The sequence below is a fragment of the Molossus molossus genome, unplaced genomic scaffold (assembly GCF_014108415.1).
Source record: "Molossus molossus isolate mMolMol1 unplaced genomic scaffold, mMolMol1.p scaffold_m16_p_10, whole genome shotgun sequence".
NCBI lineage: Eukaryota > Metazoa > Chordata > Mammalia > Chiroptera > Molossidae > Molossus > Molossus molossus.
In genome coordinates, this window is record NW_023425345.1 from 52276394 (window position 1) to 52298211 (window position 21818).

Consider the following 21818-nt stretch of genomic DNA (forward strand, 5'->3'; position numbering starts at 1 on the left):
CTTTCTGGTACAGGTAGTCTGGGCTGGAGAGCCTGGTGTGGGGTTGGGACCCCTCACTCCTCAGTGGGAACCTCCATAGCAGGAAATCCCTCTCAATTTTTAACTGCCACACATGGGTGTGAGAGCATGTCTTTACCCCTCCTACCAGTCTCCAAGTGGCTTCTTCTTCTTTGTATTCTTCTTCATCTTTTTTTTATCCTCACCCGAGGACATTTTTCCATTTTTATTCAGACAGAGTGGGAGGGAGAGAGAAGAAGAAGAAGAGAGAGAGAGAAACATTAACGTGAAAGGGACACAGTGAGTGGCTGCCTCCCACACAACCCCAACTAGGGCCTGGGATGAATCGCAACCGAGGTACGTACACTTGACTGGAATCAAACCCGCAACTCATTGGTCCGTGGGCCACACTCTAACCGCTGAGCCAAACCAGCCATGGATGGCTTCTTTGTATTCTTAATTATAGGAGTTCTATTCAGCTAGTCTTCAGTTGTAATTTACATGGTCAATGGGAAGAGTGAACACAGCGCTTACCTACTCCACCAGCTTGGCCAGAAGTCCGGCTTAATTTTCAAGGCACTGCATTTCTTCTGCCTCTGTGGAGCATGCCTGTGCCTTTCCCACCTCCTTTTTCTTCCCCCAGGTGCATTACGTCTGTCTTTCTCTCTTCTAAGCAACATGGGCCCTTCTTTTTCTTCAGTAACTTGTTTCCTGAGCCTACACAGTCCTGTGAGCTCACTTCTACTGTTAGCGGAGAAAAATATGCCTCGTCTTCCCCATTGCTAGTGGGAGTGGGGTCCTTGCGATATCCCGAGAAAAGGGATTTTCTAAAAATTGCACAGGAGGATGCGATATAGTGGAAAGCTTTATTTTCATGAAAAGACACCCCTGAGTTTCCAAAGTCCCATTTCCCTTAGTCCAGTCATAGAAGAAGTATAGCTGGGTTTCTGTAGGACTACATTCAGAGCCAGTGTCCAGAGTTTCCATTCCATATTGGAGCAGGGCCCAGTCAGCATTAGGTTAGCAGCAGTCTATTAGTCCATTGTGTGGGGGGTCCGCGTGGCTGTGGGCCACACAGGAGAATGCTAGGAAGCCAAGTGTGAACCAGGAGCCAAGAGTACCAAGAGAAACCAAGAGCATAAGAGAGCCAGGCTCCTTTCCTATTATTTATTTATTTTTAAACATTAAAAAAAATTTTTTTCTTTATTGTTTTTTTATTAAATAAATTTTTTTCTTTATTGATTTTAGAGAGGAAGGGAGAGGGAGAGTTAGAAACATTGATGAGAGAGAACATCGATTGTCTGCCTTCTGCATGCCCCCCACTGGGGATTTGGCCCACAACCTGGGCATGTGTCCTGACTGGGAATCAAACTGGTGACCTTTTGGTGCATGGGTCAACGCTCAACCACTGAGCCACACTGGCCGGGCTCCTTTCCTATTATTAAAACAAGCTAATTACAATGGTATCATTCCCCTTAGAGAGAAAGAACCTCTTTGTAATCTTACAAAGGATAAATGGACAAAGGTCTCCATCTTCTTGTAACTGCTTCCTGCTGTCAGAGGGCATAGTCCTGTCTATCCCAAGGTTCAGAGGTTCTTCCTGTCTGACCGAGGGAGGAGGAGCAAAAGGGAAGGGAAGTCTTCATGCAGGGAAGGGGGATTTTGCGAAGTCCGGGACAGTCTGGTGTCCCTGGAGGGTGACACAGGTGTCCCTGGAGGTGGATGACACATTGGACAAGCTTGCATCCTTGTATTCTAGAAATGAAAAACTTGGCAAGAGGGATAAAAGGCAGAATTAAAAAGTGAGGAGACCTTACAACAACTGAAAGTCTAGTGAGAGGTAAAAACCCATGTGATAAAGGGAAAGGCTAATTTAGTGTCCCAGATTAGGTTGGAGGAGTGGTTTCCCTGGAGGCAGGTGTGTCGCACCTGTCTTAAGCGCTTCTGTCCACCATACTTAACTCAAATTAAGCTAAGCTAAGGGAAATATTCTAAGATTTCCCCTGTGAGCAACTGTGGGCCTTTTCTGTCTGAACCGTTTGGGCAGAAAAGGGAAAGTAGTTTCCAGTGAAGCAGATAGACCATTCGTATTTCATTGAGTCAACTGTAAGTTCAAACCATTGAGTCTTATTTTCAGGACACGGTAATGCAGATGGTTTCTACAGTGTGGCTTATGTTGTGTGCATAAGCGATCAGGTAAATAAGGACATGGGCATACATTCTATGAAAATAGAAGAATACAAAATATAAAGGTTAATGCACATAGCAAATCATAAGCCAATTGAGAAGATTTTCAGATGCAAGTTTTCTGCTGGAATGAATGTACACAGTGACAACCTGATAGACTGTCTGCAGTTAGACTATTTTTGGTGATGCCATCAGGTGCTGAGGCCTGTATGGCATACACAGACACAGTCTTGAAAGCAAAACTGAAGACAGTTAACTGCACTGGAGTCCAATATCCACAAATGGACAGGATGGTTTCCACTGAAACATGGCTTTTCTAAGATTACCCTCATTTTCAGAGATTGCATTAAGTCCAGTTTTAGTTTGGCCTGCTCATTTACATACATACAATCACAGTAATTGGTCAAATTGATCACACAGACACTTTTAAATCTGCTTTGCTGGAATTTTCACAAGGAATTTTAATAAACATTCTCTTGTAATTTAGAATAAATAAATAAAAAGAAAAATGAGTTGGAATTAAGTAAACTGACATGAAAAGATGTCCTTGATATATTAAAGAAAGAAATCAAGTTGCAAGCATTATTGTGTTCATGCGTATTTGTAGATTCATAGAAAAGCAGTGTGGAAGGGTTTATACCAAGCTGTCGAGTTATTACATCTAGAGAAAGAATCAACAGGTATGGGAACATTGTGAGGATGAATTTCACTTTTTAAACTCATATTTTTCTTATTATTTGACTTCTCTAAAGAATTACTTTGTAATTAAAAATAAGTAGAGAATACATTCTGGGACATTTAGCTATTTCTGACAATGGTATCAATAGTCTTCAAGTGGGAAAGAACTCCTCCATCCAATGCCAAGGCAAGAGGCTTCTGGAGCTCCGAGAGTGGTCAGAGGGGTGGACTTTAAGAACAGTGCAGATGTCAGGTTAGGACGACGCCCGTCTCGGCTAAAGAGAGGCGGTGGCGCCGGTTTCTTGAGACTTTCCACAACCTGTTAGTGCCTTTCCTTCCTGACCATCTCCCTTCCCTAGTCCTCGCCGCGCCCCAAACCTGGGCCTCTTCTGTAGGTATGTCGTACGGTCTTTTCTTTCTTTTGTCGCATCTCTCACTTACTGTGAGCTCTTCTTATCTGACTGCTCCTGGGAGAGGCTATGCTGTTTTTGGGTAGGGGTGAGGAATCGCATCAGGGCACCCTGGTTGGGCATACATCATATGATCGAGCTGGAGAGCTGTTGGGTGATATTACAGACTGTATGAGTGATATTGGGACAAATGGCAAATAATGCCTGATAAGTTATTAGATGTTTAATGCAATCAAGAGTAGGGCTTGGGTTAGAGTTAGAGACTATGGCTCCCTATGGCTCACCTGACTTATTAGCATGACATTCAAAGCCTTCTTTTTTTTTTTTAATCCTCAGTCAAGGACAGTTTTCCATTTTTTGTTCAGATAGAGTGGGAGGGAGAGAGAGGAAGAGAGAGAGAGAGAAACATTGACGTGAAAGGGACATATCGAGTGGCTGCCACCCGCATGACCAACCAGGGCCGGGGACAAACTGCAACCGAGGTACGCGCCCTTAGTGGGACCCAAACCCGGGTCTCTCTGGACTGCAGGCCGACGCTCTAACCGCTGAGCCAAACTGGCCAGGGCTCAAAGCCTTCTTAATTGGGCCCCAAACCCCTGTTCTATAGGGCTGACTCACCCAGTAGGCATAGCAGGCACATGCCTAGGGCCCACAATACTTTTAGGGGCACACAAAAATGTTTTAGTTTCTCTTAAAATCCTAATAAATAAAATGAATACTATCAGCCTGGGTTATGCTCATCTTTAGACCAATGCAGTTATAAAACATAACTTTAAATATTTTTTATGAAGGCAAAAGTGCCCATGAAAGTCATAACGTGGCCCTGATCTTCTAGCTTCTCCAGCCACTGCTCCTTCACACTGATGTCTTCTTGGTCTCCCAGGTCCACTTGTGTCTTTGTCCCTCTGTGACTCTTCTCATGCGAGATCATTTCTTGTATGAGGTCTTTGCTTATTGAGTCCTTCCCACCTGAGGATTCATCCTTTGAGGTCTAAAGTCAAATGTCACAATCTTTGCGAGGCCCTCCCTGATTCCTCTAGAAGGAATTATTCTAACTCACCTAGCATATCTCTGGACACTCCAAGACTTGCTTGAATCTCGTTTCCCGAGCAAGCATATGAGTTCCACGGGGGAAGAGCCTCATCCTATAACTCCTCACGTCTACATGTGCTTGACACACGATGTGTAGGCTAGATTGGGGGCCAGAGGGTGTTTGGAAACAAGAGCCAGTGGCTGTGACAGACTTTTTAGATGTGTGTAGTTTTTCCCAGCCTGAACCAACAGATTCTTCAAAGGGTCAGCTGAGGAACAATACAATGCAAACTTCCTTTACCAATGCCATAAAACCTTTATTTCTACAGGATCTCATGTCCAATTCTCTTCTCTTTCTGGAGAAGACCTGTTTCCTTTCCCACTCCTGGCCACATCCAGGGAGAGGCTATGTTCTGTCTTCTCCCTGTGGCTGGGCTATCCAGAATGTTTCCTCTACAGGGTCCTGAAGGCTCTTCAGGGACAGGAGACCTGTAGTAGTCAGTTGCTGACGAGGAGAGGCAGCTGTGGTCCCATGGCACCCTCATGTGGTGATGCCTAAGATGACAACCTACTACCGAAAGAAATCCTGGAAGGAATTGTGAGTCCAAGTGTGTGGGGTCTAACTTGCTTGGAAAAGAGCTGACATGCATGTCAGGTCTGCTCCACATGGGAACTTCATGCAAGTACAGCAGACAGGGCCAGTCATACAGTTGTGTTTGACTATACACTGTCCCTGCTGCCTCAGACTTCCCAGGGTTCTTGTTAGCCTTATCTGGGTCCTAGCCTCAGCTGCCAGTGCCTTGCTGTGTGGCCTTGGGCACATTACCTCACTTATTTGCCCTTGGTTTCATAATAAAAAATGATAAGTTTTCAAATTATCTTACAGAATTTTAGAAGTTCAGGGGCTAGTGGACATTGCCCTTATCCACCCTTAATTTTATCCATGGCTACTTCGCCTTTTATTACATTACGTATGGGGCACTGAAAAAAAGGGTTCTGGGACTTAAACCTGAGAATCACTGGCTCCATGAACTGTATGGTCTTCCTCACGGTCACCTGGCTCCATTGTTCTAAGCTTTACAGAGACCAGCCAGTCAGAAATGATCAGAAGGGAGGGAAGAGAGAATGGGAACGCCGGAGGCTGGTTGTTTAGTGTTCTTGTGGTGTGGTGGAAGGCACCTGTTCAGTGTTCAAGATCCAGCTTCAGTCTTGGCTCCCATCATCCACTAGCTGTGGGACTACAGACAACCTCCTTCACCCCTCTCTGCCTCAGCTTTCCTATCTGCAAAGTGGGCATGCTGGTTCCTGTCCTGCCTTTCTTACAGAGTCATTGTCCGGATGAAGGAAGAGAAAGGATTTCTATCAGGGTGTTTTCTGTAAACTGTAAATGTCTCTACAAACGTAGGGTTCTATTAGCAAGGGAGATGCTCTTAGACCTCTAACAGAGGGATAGCTGCTAGAATATACTACATCACTAGATTCTGTAGGTGCTCTAGATGACCAGGGAGTCAGGACATGGCTGCCGAGGTCCTTTTTTTGAATTCGCATTGCTGCCTTGGGCCCTATCCCAGGAGCTTTCTCTGCGTTGTTTCTAGGACACAAGGAAAGCTCTAGAGGTCAAGTGTTATGTGTTCTTACAGTCTCTTCCATCAATGTGGAGAAAAGAAAATGGCCCAGTGTTGTTGCAAGGAGTAGGAAGGTGCTGCCTTGACATCCAAAATTAGGTTTAGAACCCCAGCTTTAAGGTCTATAGAGAAGCTGATGATCGGGTTCCCACACGTCAGTTCCCCAAAAGACCGTTTCCTGAGAGGCTTGTGGGAACTCCCACAGGGGATGATCTGGGGCCTAGATGAAGAGCCAGTGCTGGTGGGGGTCACTGGGATTGCAGGAGGCCATGGCTGGCTTTTTGTCCTCGGATGTCAGGCAGGTACCAGATCCTGAGTTCCTGATGAGTTGATCCTAAAAGATGATATAGTAAAGTCCTGTAAGTGCTACTAGGACTGAGGGGGCAATAATAGTACTGCCACAGGTCTGGCAATACACCAGACACTCTGAGGGGATGCATTCCTGGGTTTCCACCTGCGTCTGGTGCCAACCATCCACCCCAAGTTTTGGCCTGGATGGCTGGTATAGAGGAAGGACCGTGGACTAACTGATAAATGCTTTCCGGGCCTGCCTCCTCCAGATGGCCCGTCTTAAAGACCTGAGCTACTGCTGCCTACCTTCACTTTCTGCCTTGGATCATATCTAGACTCCTCCTTTCCCTTAGCCCCAAGAGTAGGTTCCTCTTTCCCTAAGCCAGGGACTGGGGACGAGGGTAGAGTAGGGGATGCTAGTTTGGGCTCAGTACTGTAGACGTTACATTATTAATCCTGAGGCAGTGTGGTATAATGGAAAAAACCTGTGCTTTCAAGTCAGCCTTATCTGGGTCTGACTCTCAGGCCTCCTGCCAGTTACTAATGATGGGTCTTGGGCCACTCACAAACTTGCTGAGCTTCTCTGGAAAAGCCTCTGAAATATTAATCAAACCAGTGTATGTGAGTGCACAGCTTTCTGCCTGGCACATAGAGGACAGGCAGAAACCATGAGTGACTCTTCAGTTTCATCTACTTAGGTTCATTCTAAAAATACTTGAGCCATGACACAGCTGGCCACGGACCAAAACCCCCGACCCTTCCTTTCTTTCTTTTTAGACCGACCCTATCTTTCTATCAGCCAGAACCAGCCATCACCAAACATTATTCAAGCTCTGGGAACCCTGCCTGTGATCAAGCCCACATCCTCCGTACTTTCTACATTGTCCTGATCTACCTCATGGTATCTCAAGCATAAGATGCAGAAAATAAGGAGGGGGCCACTGGTGGCCTCAGGTTCTTTTTTTTTTTTATTTATCCTCACCCGAGGACATTTTTTTCCATTTTTTGCACAGATAGAGTGGGAGGGAGAGAGAGGAAGAGAGAGAGAGAGAGAAACATCGATGTGAAAGGGACACATCGAGTGGCTGCCACCCGCACGACCAACCAGGGCCGGGGACAAACTGCAACCGAGGCACATGCCCTTAGCGGGAACCGAACCCAGGTCTCTCTGGACCGCAGGTCGACGCTCTAACCGCTGAGCCAAACCGGCCAGGGCTGGCCTCAGGTTCTTGATACTGAGCTGACTTACCTGGGTCAATTCCCATTCCTCGTCCTTGGGGACTTGGTTTTTGCCAGTGAAGTGACAGCTCTTAAGGCCCAGATTGCCAGCACTGGTATGTAGACACAGCTGCTTTGCAACGTTGTGGCGAAGGTCCCGCTGGGTTGTGTACTCAAAGTACTAGAGGTCAAGACAAGAGGAGGCCTGAGGGACAGGTGGAGTTTGCCCAACACCTTCCACGCATCTGCCCTAAAATGCCAACCACACATGGCCTCCTGGGGAGGCAAGTGAGAGGGTGACAAGACTTTAGTAGTTCAGGCGTCACCTTCAGGAACTTGTAGCCATATTTGGGTTATACTGGAGTAATAGTTAATATTTTTTATTTAATTAAAATTTAAAGTTAGCTTCATTTTAAGCATTATCTGGGAACTCATGAGTTTGACCAGCCAGCTGTTTTTTTTTGCTAAGGGGTTACTAGCAAAATAAAATGGTTCACCAATGTACCACCTAAAATCTTTGTGCAGGCCAGTGGTACAGGGAATTGCTTTAGAATGACTTTGTCTTTGTGTGTGTGTGCAGTCTGTTCAGTGTCCCAAGCCACGCCTTCCCTTGCTTCATTTATGGTTTAAGTACTTCTTTTTTTTTTTTTTTTAATCCTCACCCGAGGGTATTTTTCCATTTTTTGTACAGATAGAATGGGAGGGAGAGAGAGGAAGGGGGAGAGAGAGACACATCGAAGGGACACATCGAGTGGCTGCCACCCGCACGACCAACCAGGGCCGGGGACAAACTGCAACCGAAGTACATGCCCTTAGCGGGAACCGAACCCGGGTCTCTCCGGACCGCAGGCCGACACTCTAACCGCTGAGCCAAACTGGCCAGGGCGGTTTAAGTACTTCTTTAACAGATGCTAGGCATTCAGGGATTCAGGGCAGACTGAGGGACTTGGGTCGGGGAGGTTACTAGTTACCCCTCAGGGAAGAGCTGGGCCATTATAGGGCATGGAGTAAATTTTCAGGGTGCCAGGTGACTGAGATGTCAGGAGATGGTTGTTCTGGGTCCTTTTTGGGTAGTAGGATCAGAGTGGTATTTTCCAGGCAGAAGAGGCACTGAAGATAGACGCTGTATGTAGGTGAGGGAAAATGCTAAAAAATTTCCCACACTTACCCTAAAACGTCACTTAGTAGTTGGCAACCTCCAGCAAGGCCTCTCTGCTGAACAGCCCTCCTCTCCATCCCTCTCTAGCTCCCAGCACTGATGTCCAGGGCCCTCTGTATGTCCCTAATCCAGACTTCAGACCTTGTCTGTCTGTGTCATGCATTATTCCTTAGACTGGGAGCTTTCTTTTTTCTTTCTTTTTTTTTTAATCTTCACCTGAGAATATTTTTTCCATTTATCTTTAGATAGAGTAGAAGGGAGGGACAGGGGGTAGAGAGAGAGAGGAACATCGATGTGAGAAAGACACATCGATTGCTTGCCTCCAGCATGACCCTGACCTGGGCTGGGGATGAACCACAACTGAGGTAAGGGTCCTTGGCTGAAACTGAACCCAAGACTCTTTGGTCTGTGGACTGATGCTCTAACCGCTGAGCCAAACTGGCCAGGGCCACACTGGGAGCTTTCTGAGGGCAGGAATGGTATCTCCTTTTCTCTCTGGATATCCCCCATGCTTGTCCTTAGGAAATTACTATGTTGAGTAGAGAAAGGGGGCTTGTTACGAGAGGAGATGACCAGACTCAGGATTTTCTTGGACCTACACCAGTAGGGTTGGGTTATATACCTGGTTGCCGCCAAGGCCGTGGCAGGCATACATGATGAGGGGCTTCCCTCCTCGGTTGTTCTCACCCACGTCCAGGCATTGATTGATGCCAAGGTTCTTTATCTGCAGAATGGGAGGCAGAGTGGGAAACCAGGATAGCACAGTCAGGGGTTTTTTAGTTCGTGGTGCCAGGCCTAACTGGAATAAATTTGCATGACTGGATTTCTCCTCTGCTCATTAACCCAGATGCCTGGAGTTAATAGCAAAGTGAGGTGCAGAGCCCAGAGGCTGGGCCAGGGCAGGCTATGCACCTCCTAGGCTGCCAGGTCCCTGGGAGAAGCCCTCAGCACTTGGGAACTTCCTTATGAGTGATGGCTCTCAAAGTGTGATTCCCCAGACCATCAGCATCACCCACAAACTTGTTAGAAATGCAAATTTTCAGGCTCCACCCGAGTCCTAGTGAATCAGCGTCTGTTTTAACACTCCTTCCTGATGATTCTGGTGCAAGGGAGTGTTTGAGAGCCACTGCTTATGGGTTGTTTTCTGCTTATAAGGATTTTAGCTCTCTCTAGAAGACCTAAAGTCCTTCTTCTGGATAAAGGAGTGTGGAGAATAAAACTCAATTCTCATTTGTCATCTCTCCGTGGAGTAAGTGGTCCTGAACTTCTCTAGGGGGTTCTGTGATGATGCAGGCAAGCTTGCTCTCAGGACTCACAGCTCCATAGAAGGTGGGCTTCAAGTCAGGAATGAACATCTCTGGGTAGATGTTGTGCAGGAACCAGGAAAAGTTACGACAGTGCAGTCGTTCCCTCAGCTGCAGTCGTTCCGAAATGTCACCAAAGGATTTCTGTCAACCAAGGCAACCCCCCAAGGGTCAGTTCTACCAGCCGTGACCTTCTTGTCTGGGTTGAAGTAGTCCAGAGTTCCTGGGGTCACTTTTTCCCAGAATGGGTCTCCGGCTCATTCATGCTCAGGACCTGTTGGAGCTACTGACCCAGCCTCACATCCAATCCCAAACCCCATTTTGGCTTTGAGATCTCCACCCGTAGCCCCCTTACCCCATAGTCTCCTGTCACTGCCTATTCAGTTTTCTCCCAGCCTCATTCTGAGCCTCTCAGAGCAAAGCGAGTCCTTCTAGAAGGGTTATTTCTCCAAATCTCTTTGACTTCCCCTCCTAAAAGATGCTAGGGCTCTCTAGCAGAGACAACAGAGACTCCTCTCCTCATTCTCTAGCTGCCCTGGGCTATAGGTCACAGGCTCTAAGCCAGAAAGGGAAGCACCGGTGGTAGAGATGGGTGAACCTCTACCATTGAGCCCCTGACCATGGTCTGGGATTCTGTCCTTCTCTTCACCAGCCCCCCCCCCCCCCCGCACCATTTCCTTTCACCTCTTGGGCTATCTTTGCTGCCTCCACATTTCTCCGGTAGAAAATCTCCTTGTAGCCATCCATCCAGACCTCAGCCAGGCGCACTTGGTTGCGAGCAATGACGTTGGTGCCCTTGGGAAAAGTGTGGGGGCTTTTTGTTCGGAACACGTGGCCTACCACAGAGCAGGGGATGATCTCCAGCTGGCCCCCACACTGCCACACCTGCCGTAGGAGGATACAAAATGGGGCCTTCAGGGCCGGGTGTGACAGTCTTCCCACAAGCAGCTCTGTTCCATCCCCAGAGCGCCAGACCCCTGGTCCAGGAAATGCTGCTCTCTCTCCTGGAAGAAAGGACATTGGCCAGGCTTCTTCTTAGGCCATGACTGCACCATCCCTAGCTCTCTGACATTGGTTCACTCTGATTTTAGCAAACAGAAATTTGCATGCCTAAAGGTTTGTTTACCAGGGCCCACTTTAGAGAAGACAGTTTAGCTAACTTTGTGTTTGTATACCTACTTTGAGCTCTGGTCACTTGGCTTTTTGACCTGAAAATGTGATTTGATCAGCTCACACAGGTGTTACTAGAAAACTCAAGCTTCCTCAAATCAAGATAGACTTGTGACCCAATCTGAGCATCAGTGCAAGGACAGTCAACTGCCAGCTGGCCTGTGGCGGTCACCTGGACCTTTAGCACACCAGTTCCCTTGGAGAGAGACTGAACAGAAGTCAGAGGCTCATGGAGGAGCCTAGAATCAGAATCCTGGGAGTTGTAGTGAATGAGCTGGTGACCCTTCAATTTGAGCCCAACCACCTGTGTCTTCTTTTTTTAGGTTTTAAATTAGGGGGCATGTTGTTCATTTTAGTTTAGCAGTAACAGAAATACATAATCATAGTAACAGCTCATATTAAAGATGTGCTTAACATGTGCCAGGCAATGTGATGTGAGAGGTGACTTCACAAACAAGCTCATTTACATACTAATTACCTCTCCACTGGCATGGAGATTTGTATAGATTGCATGGAGATGCAATCCTTTCTTCCTAACCTAATCCTGATTTGCCTTATTCCTGGAATTTCTCAGAGTTCTGGGGTCCACCAGAATTTGGGCACCATCTTCTCCTACGGTACGGAGAAATTTCTGAACAGAGTAGGGAAATTCTAAAGACTACCAGGGCATATGTCCTCTGACCTGGAAAGGGGAACCTGATTTTTCTAGAAAAAGGATAGTGACTACTTACTGACCTACTTCAGGGTCCTCGACCGTTAAGCCCTTGACCAGGGTCTAATCCTTTTCTACAGACACCATGAAAGATGCCACCACTGCCCAGATGTCCAGTTCCCATTACCGCTATTATCCCTTCTCTCTGAGGAGGTCTGCCCAGTAATTTGTTTCGAGTTGTCTAATCTGATTCCCAAGCCCTACTGCCAGAGGCTGAGGGGAGCAGAGCAGAGGAAAAGCTGAGTCATGCCAGGAAACAGCCACCTTTTAAGTTCAGTTCCAGATGCGATATCCCTGCTGCCTAAGAGACAGGTTCTCAGGCTGTCCCCTGGGATGTTGTGGTTTCCCCCCTCAAAGCCCTCTTCACTCTCACCCGGAAGGACATTTCCACGTTCTCCCCTCCCCAGATCTCCATCTGATTATCATAGGTACCGATGTGCTCAAAGTAGGACTTGGAGATGGAGAAGAGGCCACCAGCAAACGTCGGGGATCTGGAGAGACAGAGGGAGAAGCATGTGCATCTTCTGGGAGAGGAGGGAGTGGGAGCCTGGGGTGGAAAGCTGTGGACTCTCCGCTAATGCTTCCTACTCTACTCCCACCCCTTTCCCAGGATGGGTGGCCCTCTTCCACTAACTTGTTCATTTAGCAGATGTTTATTGAGCTTTCACCATGTCTCATTTACCTTCTAGGAACCAGGTCAAGGAGAGATGTAATTATCATTACTCTCTTCTAAAAGGCACCCATTCATTCATTCATTCATTCAACCAAGGATGTATTAAATACCAGCCACCAGGGCCTGTGCTACACGTTAGGCAAACAGAGCTAAGAGAGACAGAGCCCATTCTCTGAGAGCTCAGTCAGGTAGCAGAGGGTACCAGTGTTTGTTTGCTTTTTGGTAGCGAAGTTCCTGGAGCACAGTAAACACTCGGTTATTAGAAGCTATGTGAAATTGTCTTCTTGGAAATAGGATTCAAATCATGAATGAATATTATGAGCTGGACCGACCCTGTTCTCTTTCAGGGTTACTGGCCCTCGAGGGACTAGAAAGCCAGTTTTAGTAGGAGTCCTGCCCTGGTGCTTAACACTGCATGAGCAAGTAGCTTTGGGGAAAATCTGCCAGCTGCTTTGAACAGAGGAAGCTCCTGGAAACAGAATAGGAAATGAGATGACATCAAGCTCAATTTACACTGAAGAGAGCATTTGGATCACAAAAAGATACCAGCTTTCAGACAAAAGCAGGGAGGCACAGACCCATATGAAGATAAATTAACATCTCATTCCTAGAATTTATATATCACGTTGCTCAAAAGGGGTGCTGGGCTAAGGGTTGAAGGTAGGGGTAGGGGTTGGGGGAGACTAGGATCAACCACCAGATACTTAATCGGCAGGTGATAGCAGCTGTGCCTAGTCAGGCTCTCCCGGATGGGACTTTGCTGCCCCCTTCTGTTGCTTCTTCATGTAGCCCAGAACCCATCAAGGTGCTTTACACACAGCAGGGGCTCAATTAGCATCCACTGGACTGATCAGTCAAGGTGACTTCACCGGAGCCTGACCTTGGAGTTAACCTTGTGGCTGCTCTCCTTGCCCTGAAGTTGGTCCTGCAGCTGCTTTCTGTAAGAAATCGTAGTCGGGAAATCCTCATGCTCACACAGGCTTTCTGTCACTGGTGTTGACCCCGGAGTTCTAAGCCGGCCCAAGTAAGGCCCTGAAAGGCTCAGATAGTCCTGGGACTCCAGATGAGCACTTCGGACCTAACCTACTTCTTCTTTTTAATTTTTACTTATTGATGAGAGAGAGAGAGAGAGAGAGAGAGAGAGAGAGAGAGAGAGAGAGAGAGAGATTGATTTGTTGTTCCACTTATTTAAGTATTCATTGGTTTATTCTTTTTTGATTTTTTTTTTAGAGAGAGAGGAGGGGAGAGAGAAAGAGAGAAATAGCGATGTGAGAGAGAAACACCAATCAGCTGCCTCCTGCACATTCCCTACTGGGGATCAAGCCTGCTACCTGGGCATGTGCCCTGACCAGGAATTGAACTGGGACCTCTCAGTCCATGGGATGATGCTCAATCCCCTGAACCACACCAGCTGGGTCATTGGTTTATTCTTGTATATGCCCTGACTGGGGATTGAACCCGCAATCTTGGTGTATCAGGACAATGCTCTAACCAACTGAGCTACCAGGGCCTAACCTACTTCTTGAGGGTCTCCCTGACTTGGGCCTATTCCTGGGCTTTGAGAGGTCTCTCTGACCCAGAAGCCACTCATAAATTACCTCTGAGGATAAACCCTATACAGGAAAACACTGCAGACCCACAACCAACCAGGCAACACCCTGTATTTCCTGGCCTACTTCTTAGGATCCTGTGGGTCATTTATCTTGTAGAGGATGGGAGGGTACTGCCTGTAGGTGTGATATTTATTTATTTATTTTTTTTATCCTCACCCGAGGACATTTTTTTCTCATTTTTGTTGTTCAGATATAATGGGAGGGGGAGAGAGGTAGAGACAGAGAGAGAGAAACATCAACGTGAAAGTGACACATTGAGTGGCTGCCACCCGCACGACCAACCAGGGCTGGGGACAAACTGCAACCGAGGTACATGCCCTTAGCAGAAACTGAACCGGGGTCTCTCTGGACCACAGCCGACACTCTAACCGCTGAGCCAAACCGGCCAGGGCACCTGGTGCGGTATTATGCAGTGCTGAGGGCAAGCTATGTGTGCCACCAGGGAGCAATTTCATTCCTCAAACACTGGAGCTTTTCTTACAGCTGTGTGGTGATGGGTGGCGGCCAGGTGCCCTGTCCCTGACTGTGGCACTGTGTGCCTGGCCCCAGCTTGGGGGAAGGGAGTTTTGTTGCTGTACACACCAAACAAAAGACATCTATGAAACAGGCAGACTCAACAGGGAGTTCTAATTTCTTTTCTCCCTCCTGCCTTCTCTTTTCTCCTCTCTTCTTTCTGTTGCTGCTTCTCCTCCTCCTAATGGGGACAGAGCAGCTGGCTGTTCAGGATCCAATGGATTACTTCCTGTGGCACCCACCCGAGCCCTCTCCATTGAGATTCTGGACATTTGTTAGGATCTGGGCATGTGGAAGGGAAGGAACTCCAGTGCTGTCTTCCTTTCAAGCCTTCCCTCTTATCTCTGCTCAGTGTAAACCCTACCTCTGCTTTCCTCCATCACATAGATATTCAGTTGACCCTGGAGTTTCCTGGCCAGTACAGGAAAACAATGTCAGATAATCATAGGATACTCTAAAAGTCACTCCCCAACTCAGCTGGGCTGAGAAATCTGTTAAAATAAACGTGTTGTTTCTCTGGCTGGGTGGCTCTGTTGGTTGGAGCATCATCCTCTATACCAAAAGGCTGCAGGTTTGATTCCTGGCCAGGGCACATACCTAGGTTGTGGGTTTAATCCTCAGTCGGGGTGCATACAGGAGGTAACCGATCGATGTTTTTCTCTCTCTGTCTCTCCCTTCCTCTTTCCCTAAAAATTAGTAAAAACATAATAAATAAACTTGTGGTCTTTACCACCACCAACAGGCAGTTGGAGAAAGACAGGGTAGATGTATGAGGGGAAGGTTAACCCAGGTGGGCACTAAACAATGGGTAAACTTTCACACATCCACCCTGTAGCTCAGGGATTCGCAAACTATGGCCTTTGAGCCAAATCTGGTCTGGCTTTATATAAGGCTTGGGGCAAATAATGTTTTCTTCATCTTTAGAGGGTTTTTAAAAGAAACACAAAGAAAGAATATTATGCAACAGACTGTATGTAGCTGGCAAACCTGAAATATTATTTGGCCCTTGCCAAAAAAGTTCAGGGCAACTGCAACAAACGGCAGAATACTTGTCTATATTCTTTTTTTTTATATCCTCACCCGAGATTATTTTTCCATTTATTTTCAGACAGAGTGGGAGGGAGAGATAAAGAGAGAGTGAGAGAGGGAGAAACATCAATGTGAGAGAGACGCATCAATTGGTTGCCTCCCTCACAACCCTGACCGAACCGCAACTGAGGTACGTGCCCTTAACTGGAATCGAACCTGTGACTCATTCCACGGGCCACCCTCCAACCACTGAGCCAAACCGGCCAGGGCTGCCTGTATTCTTTTAATGTGTTTTCAGTCTTTTCAAAGAGAATGACCTGTGAGCACATGCTGCGCCCTCTTCTTACAATAGCCATTCAATGATAGCCACTACCGTCTCTCAGCACCTCTGCAAGCACCAGGCATGGCCTCCTACGTGGAGGGAGGAATAGATGACACAAAGTGCGTAAAGCCCTTAGTCCAGTGCCTGGCACACAGTAAGTGGCAGATAAGAGCATTCTAGTGCCATGGTTGGGAGCTCCGGCATTGGGTCAGACAGGCCAGGACAAGTATCCCTGTTCCACCTTTAGTTAGCTGCACAATCTGAGGCCAACTTTTTATCACTAGGAACCTTGGTGTTCTCGCCTGTAAAACAGGCTAATCATAGGAGATGAGGATTAAATAAAATATGTCAGGTGCTTGATAGAGCACTAATAAATGATAACCTGAGATGGCCCAGGTCCCCAGGACTGGGTGAGTCTGGGTCCACGTAGGCCAGGTTGGGGGCTCACTAGGCTGTGGTCCTTACCTGATTGGGTAGGTCTCATCCTTGCGCCTCTGCCTTTCATGTGGAGGTAGAGTCTCCCAGCCGAAGGTCAGGCTCCAGTCAAAGTTGCCACGGCTATGGACTCTGCCCTTCTGAACGGGCTTGGAGAACTCAAAGGTGTTAAGGTCAATGGTGACGATGTCTGGGCTCACCACCGCTGACTCATTCTCGGTGATGCGAGCTAGGAGGGGCTCCAGCCAGCCATGGAAGCACTCACCTGCAGGTCCAGACCAGAAGACAGCTGCCAGGGTCCTGATCACAGCTAAGTCCATGCCCCAGGCCAGCGGGGAGACCCCGGGGGACAAGAGAATTCTCCATCTACTTCCCCGCCATAGGCTGAGAAACACAGGCAGGCTCCACAGCTATTCAGAGCATGGAGAGATCTCCTGGGAACCGACTTCTCCCCTCTCCTCCCCCTACCTAAAGATGCAGGCAGCTTTGGAGTGGAGAATGGAGGTCTTAGGGGAGTAACATCGTCAATCAAAGGATCCAAAAGCACAGAGAAGGCCCTGGGTGGGTGTCTTCGGGTTCCCAACCTATCAGCCCTCCCTACCCAAGTGTGGACTGAAGAAGCAGGTGTCCCCTCTTTCAGGAATATCTGTATCTCAAGCTTCAGCTCCAGCTGTAGAATAACAATTCCTTTCATTTGTCTAGCTCTTTGAGATTTTCAATGAACTATGTATATTACTTTATTTGGCCCTCAGAGTGATCATTCTGTTGTGAATAAAGTTGGTATCCTTTCCCATCTTCACATGAGGAAACAGGCTTTGCTAGTGGCAGAACCAGAACTCAAACCCGGGTCTTCTGACTCTGAAGTCTAGGCTTTCCCCAGTATGCATCACTGCTTTTTGAGAAGTTATTTTTCCCCTGACAATGTTGGAGGTGTTTTGGGTTGAGGTGAGAGGGAGGCTTTCCTGGCCCCAGGTGGCCCTACAGGAAAACTCCACACATATCAGTTCCCAGTGGTAACAGGAGGCCTCTCTGAGGCTTGAGTTCAGAACAAGGTACAGATCAGGGGAGAGAGGAATGTTTGGGGATCCAGAGCACACTCCCAGCAACTGTGGGGTGACCAACTGTTTTAGGGTTATGTGTGCCTCTCGATAAAACATCCTTGGGATTGGGGTGAGAAAGGGCTAGAAGCTGGAGAGCGCTCCAGGCTTCCTTTCTTCCTGGGGCAGAGCAGGAAGGGGCCTTGTTGATGCTGTGGTCACAGCTCTTCACTCTGCCAGGGAGAGGGGTGGTGGATTGACTACACCCAGGCCGCCTGGGTGCCAGGCCAGCACTCTTACTCACAGTGGGCATCCAGGAAGGTGAGCACCTCTGCCTGTGCCACGCTGGCTCCCAGCAGTCGCGCGGTGATCAACCCTTTCCGCTTCTCCTGCCGCACCACCCTCACGATCTGCAGCTGCTTCACGTACTGTTCCAACTGCTCCTTTAAATACTCTGGAAGGGACAGTGTCATTGTAGTTAGCTCACCACTTTGTTGCAAACCTAATCTCCTGTGGGCACCAAGCCCTGGCACTCTCTGGCCTCCAGCAGGCCTGAATTTTTAACCCTCCCACACCTACTGCAGTAAGCAATTCCATGGGAGCAGATGGTGGAGAAGGGGGTGGAAGGAGGAAGTCCTGCGTGGGCCAAGCACACCCTGTTACCCCAAGCCCACCTTGCCAAAACACTGGCTCTGCAGTGTTGATCCTATGCCTGTTTACCTAGACACCTTCCTGATGTCCAAGACAGGACCTCATAGTTGTGTTTCTTTGGTCTGACAAAGGCTCTCAGATGCCCCTCTTGGTCTCTGTGCCCTTTCAGTCACCATCTTTCAGAGCCGTGATTCCAGCCTCCTCTCCTTTTCCACACCTAGTGGTTGTGACAGCTGTTTCTCAGTGTCTGATTCCCTGTCTCCCAGGCTCCTCAGAATAAGCTCCCAGGTAGAACACACAAATGTTGAATTCTTATTTGCTGGACCAGCAGCAAGAAGTCTTACTCTAGCCCAGCCAGTGTGGCTCACTGGTTGAGCGTTGAACCGACTGGCACCAGGAGGTCACCAGTCGATTCCCGGTCAGGGCACATGCCCATGTTGTGGGCCCACCCCCAGTGGTGGGCGTGCAGGGGACGGCCAATCGACGTTCTCTCTCATTGATGTTTCTACCTCTCTCTCCCTTCCTCTCTCTCTAAAATCAATAAAGAAAAAAAAATGTGTAAAAAAAGAAGTCTTATTCTAATCTCCTTTATTACCTCCTCTGCTTATGAAATGTTTTAAGAAATAAAAAGATGCTGAGCTGCTTTTTCTGAAAAAATATTGTTTTCTTTATTGATTTTAGGAAGAAGAAAAGAGAGAGAGATGGAAACATCGATGAGAGAGAACATCGATTGGCCGCCCCCTGCATGCCCCCTCCCTGGGGATTTAGCCCACAACCTGGGCATGTGCCCTGACCGGGAATAGAACCTGCGACCTCTTAGTGCATGGGTCAATGCTCAACCACTGAGTCATACCAACTGTACCTGAGCTGCTTTTTAATTAAATTAAAACATGTACCAAGTGCCTACACACAGTGGTGAGGCCGGTCACCTAGGGGACAGGTGATCAGTGACTTGCCAGAGGTATTGCAGGGCCGAGTAAGCCTGTAGGGTGGGGGGCAATCATCCTGAATTTGGGAATGGGGAAAGCTGTTTGAAAGGAGGGGTATCTCTGCTGAGAGCTTTTATTCCTTGAGTGGAAGCTTACTTCATAACCCTGTTATTTAGTCTGAAATCCTCAGAGCATTAAAAATAGCTCTATTTGAAGCAATCCACCTTGAAACATGTTCCAAATCTTACTTTTGTTTGTTAACTGCGACCTCAGTTTACCCATGCCCCTGCCCTGTTCTGTTCCTGACCATGCAGGAAGAGCTGCCTGCGGTTCAGAAGTGGAAGTAGAGGGCAGGTGTGACAGATGATTGTGTCCTTTCCCTTCTGAGCTGTGGGATCAGCCCAGTGCTCAGACCTTGCTCCCAACACAGTGCTATACAAGCTGTGGGGCCTGAAATCAATTTGGGGTGAGGGTGATCTCTCTCTTACACACACATACACACACACAGCCCAAATGCTTGAGCACTTGCTATGTGCCAGTCATTGAACTAGATGCTTTCATATTGACTTTCTTATTTAATATTCTCTATGAAGATTAAAACACTATGAAATAGGGAGTACTGTCCCCAATGCTTATGAGTCAAAATTAGCCTCATTTGGCAGCTTCAGCCCAGCACTCACTGAACAAACACCTGATAACTCACTGCCCAGGTGCAGACAGAGGCCTGGTCTGGGTCCTGCCTTCAAGCAGCTCCCAGACTCATAATCCAACTGTAGCTCCAAGTGCTGGCTTAACAAGCAGGGGGAGGAACCCCAACCAAGAGCCTCACCTTCTCAGTGTGGCTGATGTTTCCCCTGAGATCTCACTGAACTGTGCTCACAGGAAGTTCATGGTGATGGAGATAACTCAGGGACAAAACATCACAGGAAGTGGGTTTTGTGGTGAGAGACTGAGAAGCAATGAGATATGAACCTCAGCGGGGCCTGAGCTCTACAAGGCCGTTCTACCGCACCTTCCTTCTAGCTTAGGTGGCTGGGCTGCACCTGGGAATACTGAGCATGAGTGCAGGCCCTTCTAGGGGAGTGAGACAACCCCCTAAGTTATGTCCCTCCTGACAGTCTTCCTGTCACAACCCTGGATCCACTGGACATATGAGCATGGAGACACAGACAAGCCCGTCCATACTCTCTCTCTCTCTTTTTTTTTTTAGTCCTCACCTGAGGACATTTTTTGATATTTTGTTCAGATAGAGTGGGAGGGAGAGAGAGAGAGAAACTCGACGTGAAAGGGACACATCGAGTGGTTGCCACCCACACAACCCAACCAGGGCCGGGGACAAACTGCAACCGAGGTACGTGCCCTTAGCGGGAACTGAACCTGGGTCTCTCCGGACTGCAGGCCAACGCTCTAACTGCTGAGCCAAACTGGCCAGGGCCCGTCCATACTCTCTTATGTCTCTCAGACAACAGCCTCCTAATTTAACACCCCACCACCCCCACCCAGCTTCATTCCTCATAACAGAGCCTGTAAGACTCCTGTGACCTCCAACACACACACCTGACTCATCTCATAAATATGCAGATGGCTCCTAGGTCTTCTTTCCTGGACTTGCCATCTTCACTTGGATGTCTAACAGAACCACAAACCAAACGTGCCCAAAATGGAGCCCCAGATTTCCTCCCAAGCTGCACTCTCATGTCAGTACACAGTACCTGCATCCCCCTAGATGCTCTAACCCAGGAGTCATGTGGGATTCTCCCCTTTTCTCAGCCTTTACAATTAGGCCATCAGCAAGTACTGCCAGTTCTCTCTCCTGGTCCCCACTGTCACCCCAGCAATAATGTCTTAACTGGTCTCCTGGCCTTTACTCAACACTGTTCTTCCCAATCTATTCTTGACAGAGCAGCCACAGGGGGCAGCAGTTTTACAGTGAATTTGAAAAACCAAACCAGAGCATGTCACTACAGTGGTTTAAAATTGAACTTAAAAGCAAATCTAGCCCTGGCTGGGTGGGTCAGTTGGGTGGAGTGCCATCCGCATACCAAAAGGTTGTGAGTACAATCCCTGGTCAACGCACAACGGGAGGCAGGCAACCAATAGATATTTTTCTCTCACATCGATGTTTCTCTCTCTCTCCCCCTTCCTTTCTCTCTAAAATCAATAAAAACAGGTTGCAGTTTGTCCCCGGCCCTGGTTGGTCGTGCGGGTGGCAGCCACTTGATGTGTCCCTTTCGCATCGATGTTTCTCTCTCTCTCTGTTCCTCTTCTCCCTCCCACTCTACCTGAACAAAAAATGGAAAAATGTCCTCGGGTGAGGATAAAAAACAAACAAAAAAATAAAAAATAAAAAATAAAATCAATAAAAACATACCCGTGGGTGAAGATGAAAATAAAACAATAATAACAAAAATGACACAAATCCAAACAGTATGGTGGCTCCTCAAAAAATTAAACATAGAATTACCACATGGTCCAGCAATTCCACTTCTGGGTATATATACCCAAAAGAAGTGAAAGCAGGGACGCAAACAAATATTTGTATGCTGATGTTGATGGCAGCACTACTCACAAAAGCCAAATTGTGGCAATAACCCCAATGTCCATGGATAGATTAATAGGCAAATAAATCCAGCTTACACAACAATAAAATACTCAGCTAACCCAAAGTGCTCCCCAAATGTCTCCTCCCCTGGATTTCACATAGTGCATTTTCTGACTTCAGGGCTGCCCTTTCTCTCCTTTCCTTTGCCAGCTGATTCCTCTACCTTCCCTTTCTACAGCACCCCATTCCTGGCCAGCTCCACCTCCTTGCTCCACCTCTTTTCATAAGGAA

General features: G+C 47.8%; 1 protein-coding gene across 7 annotated transcripts in view; it reads right to left on the reverse strand.

Moving 5' to 3' along the window:
* Positions 1 to 3761: 3761 nt before the first annotated feature.
* GALNT6 (polypeptide N-acetylgalactosaminyltransferase 6) overlaps positions 3762 to 21818 on the reverse strand; it is a 33445-nt gene continuing 15388 nt past the window's right edge. For 5 of the 7 annotated variants that reach the window (XM_036251269.1, XM_036251274.1, XM_036251273.1 and 2 more), the window contains 8 exons: positions 17710 to 17859; positions 16399 to 16633; positions 12157 to 12274; positions 10586 to 10786; positions 9914 to 10045; positions 9220 to 9321; positions 7470 to 7619; positions 3763 to 6263 (listed from right to left, as the gene is read on the reverse strand). In XM_036251269.1, the coding sequence (XP_036107162.1) occupies positions 6150 to 6263; positions 7470 to 7619; positions 9220 to 9321; positions 9914 to 10045; positions 10586 to 10786; positions 12157 to 12274; positions 16399 to 16633; positions 17710 to 17859 (1202 nt within the window). In that variant the 3' untranslated portion in view covers positions 3763 to 6149. Of the gene's footprint in view, positions 6264 to 7469; positions 7715 to 9219; positions 9322 to 9913; positions 10046 to 10585; positions 10787 to 12156; positions 12275 to 16398; positions 16634 to 17709; positions 17860 to 21818 lie in introns of all 7 variants that reach the window. The other 2 variants (XM_036251275.1, XM_036251276.1) reach the window with 2 other exon arrangements.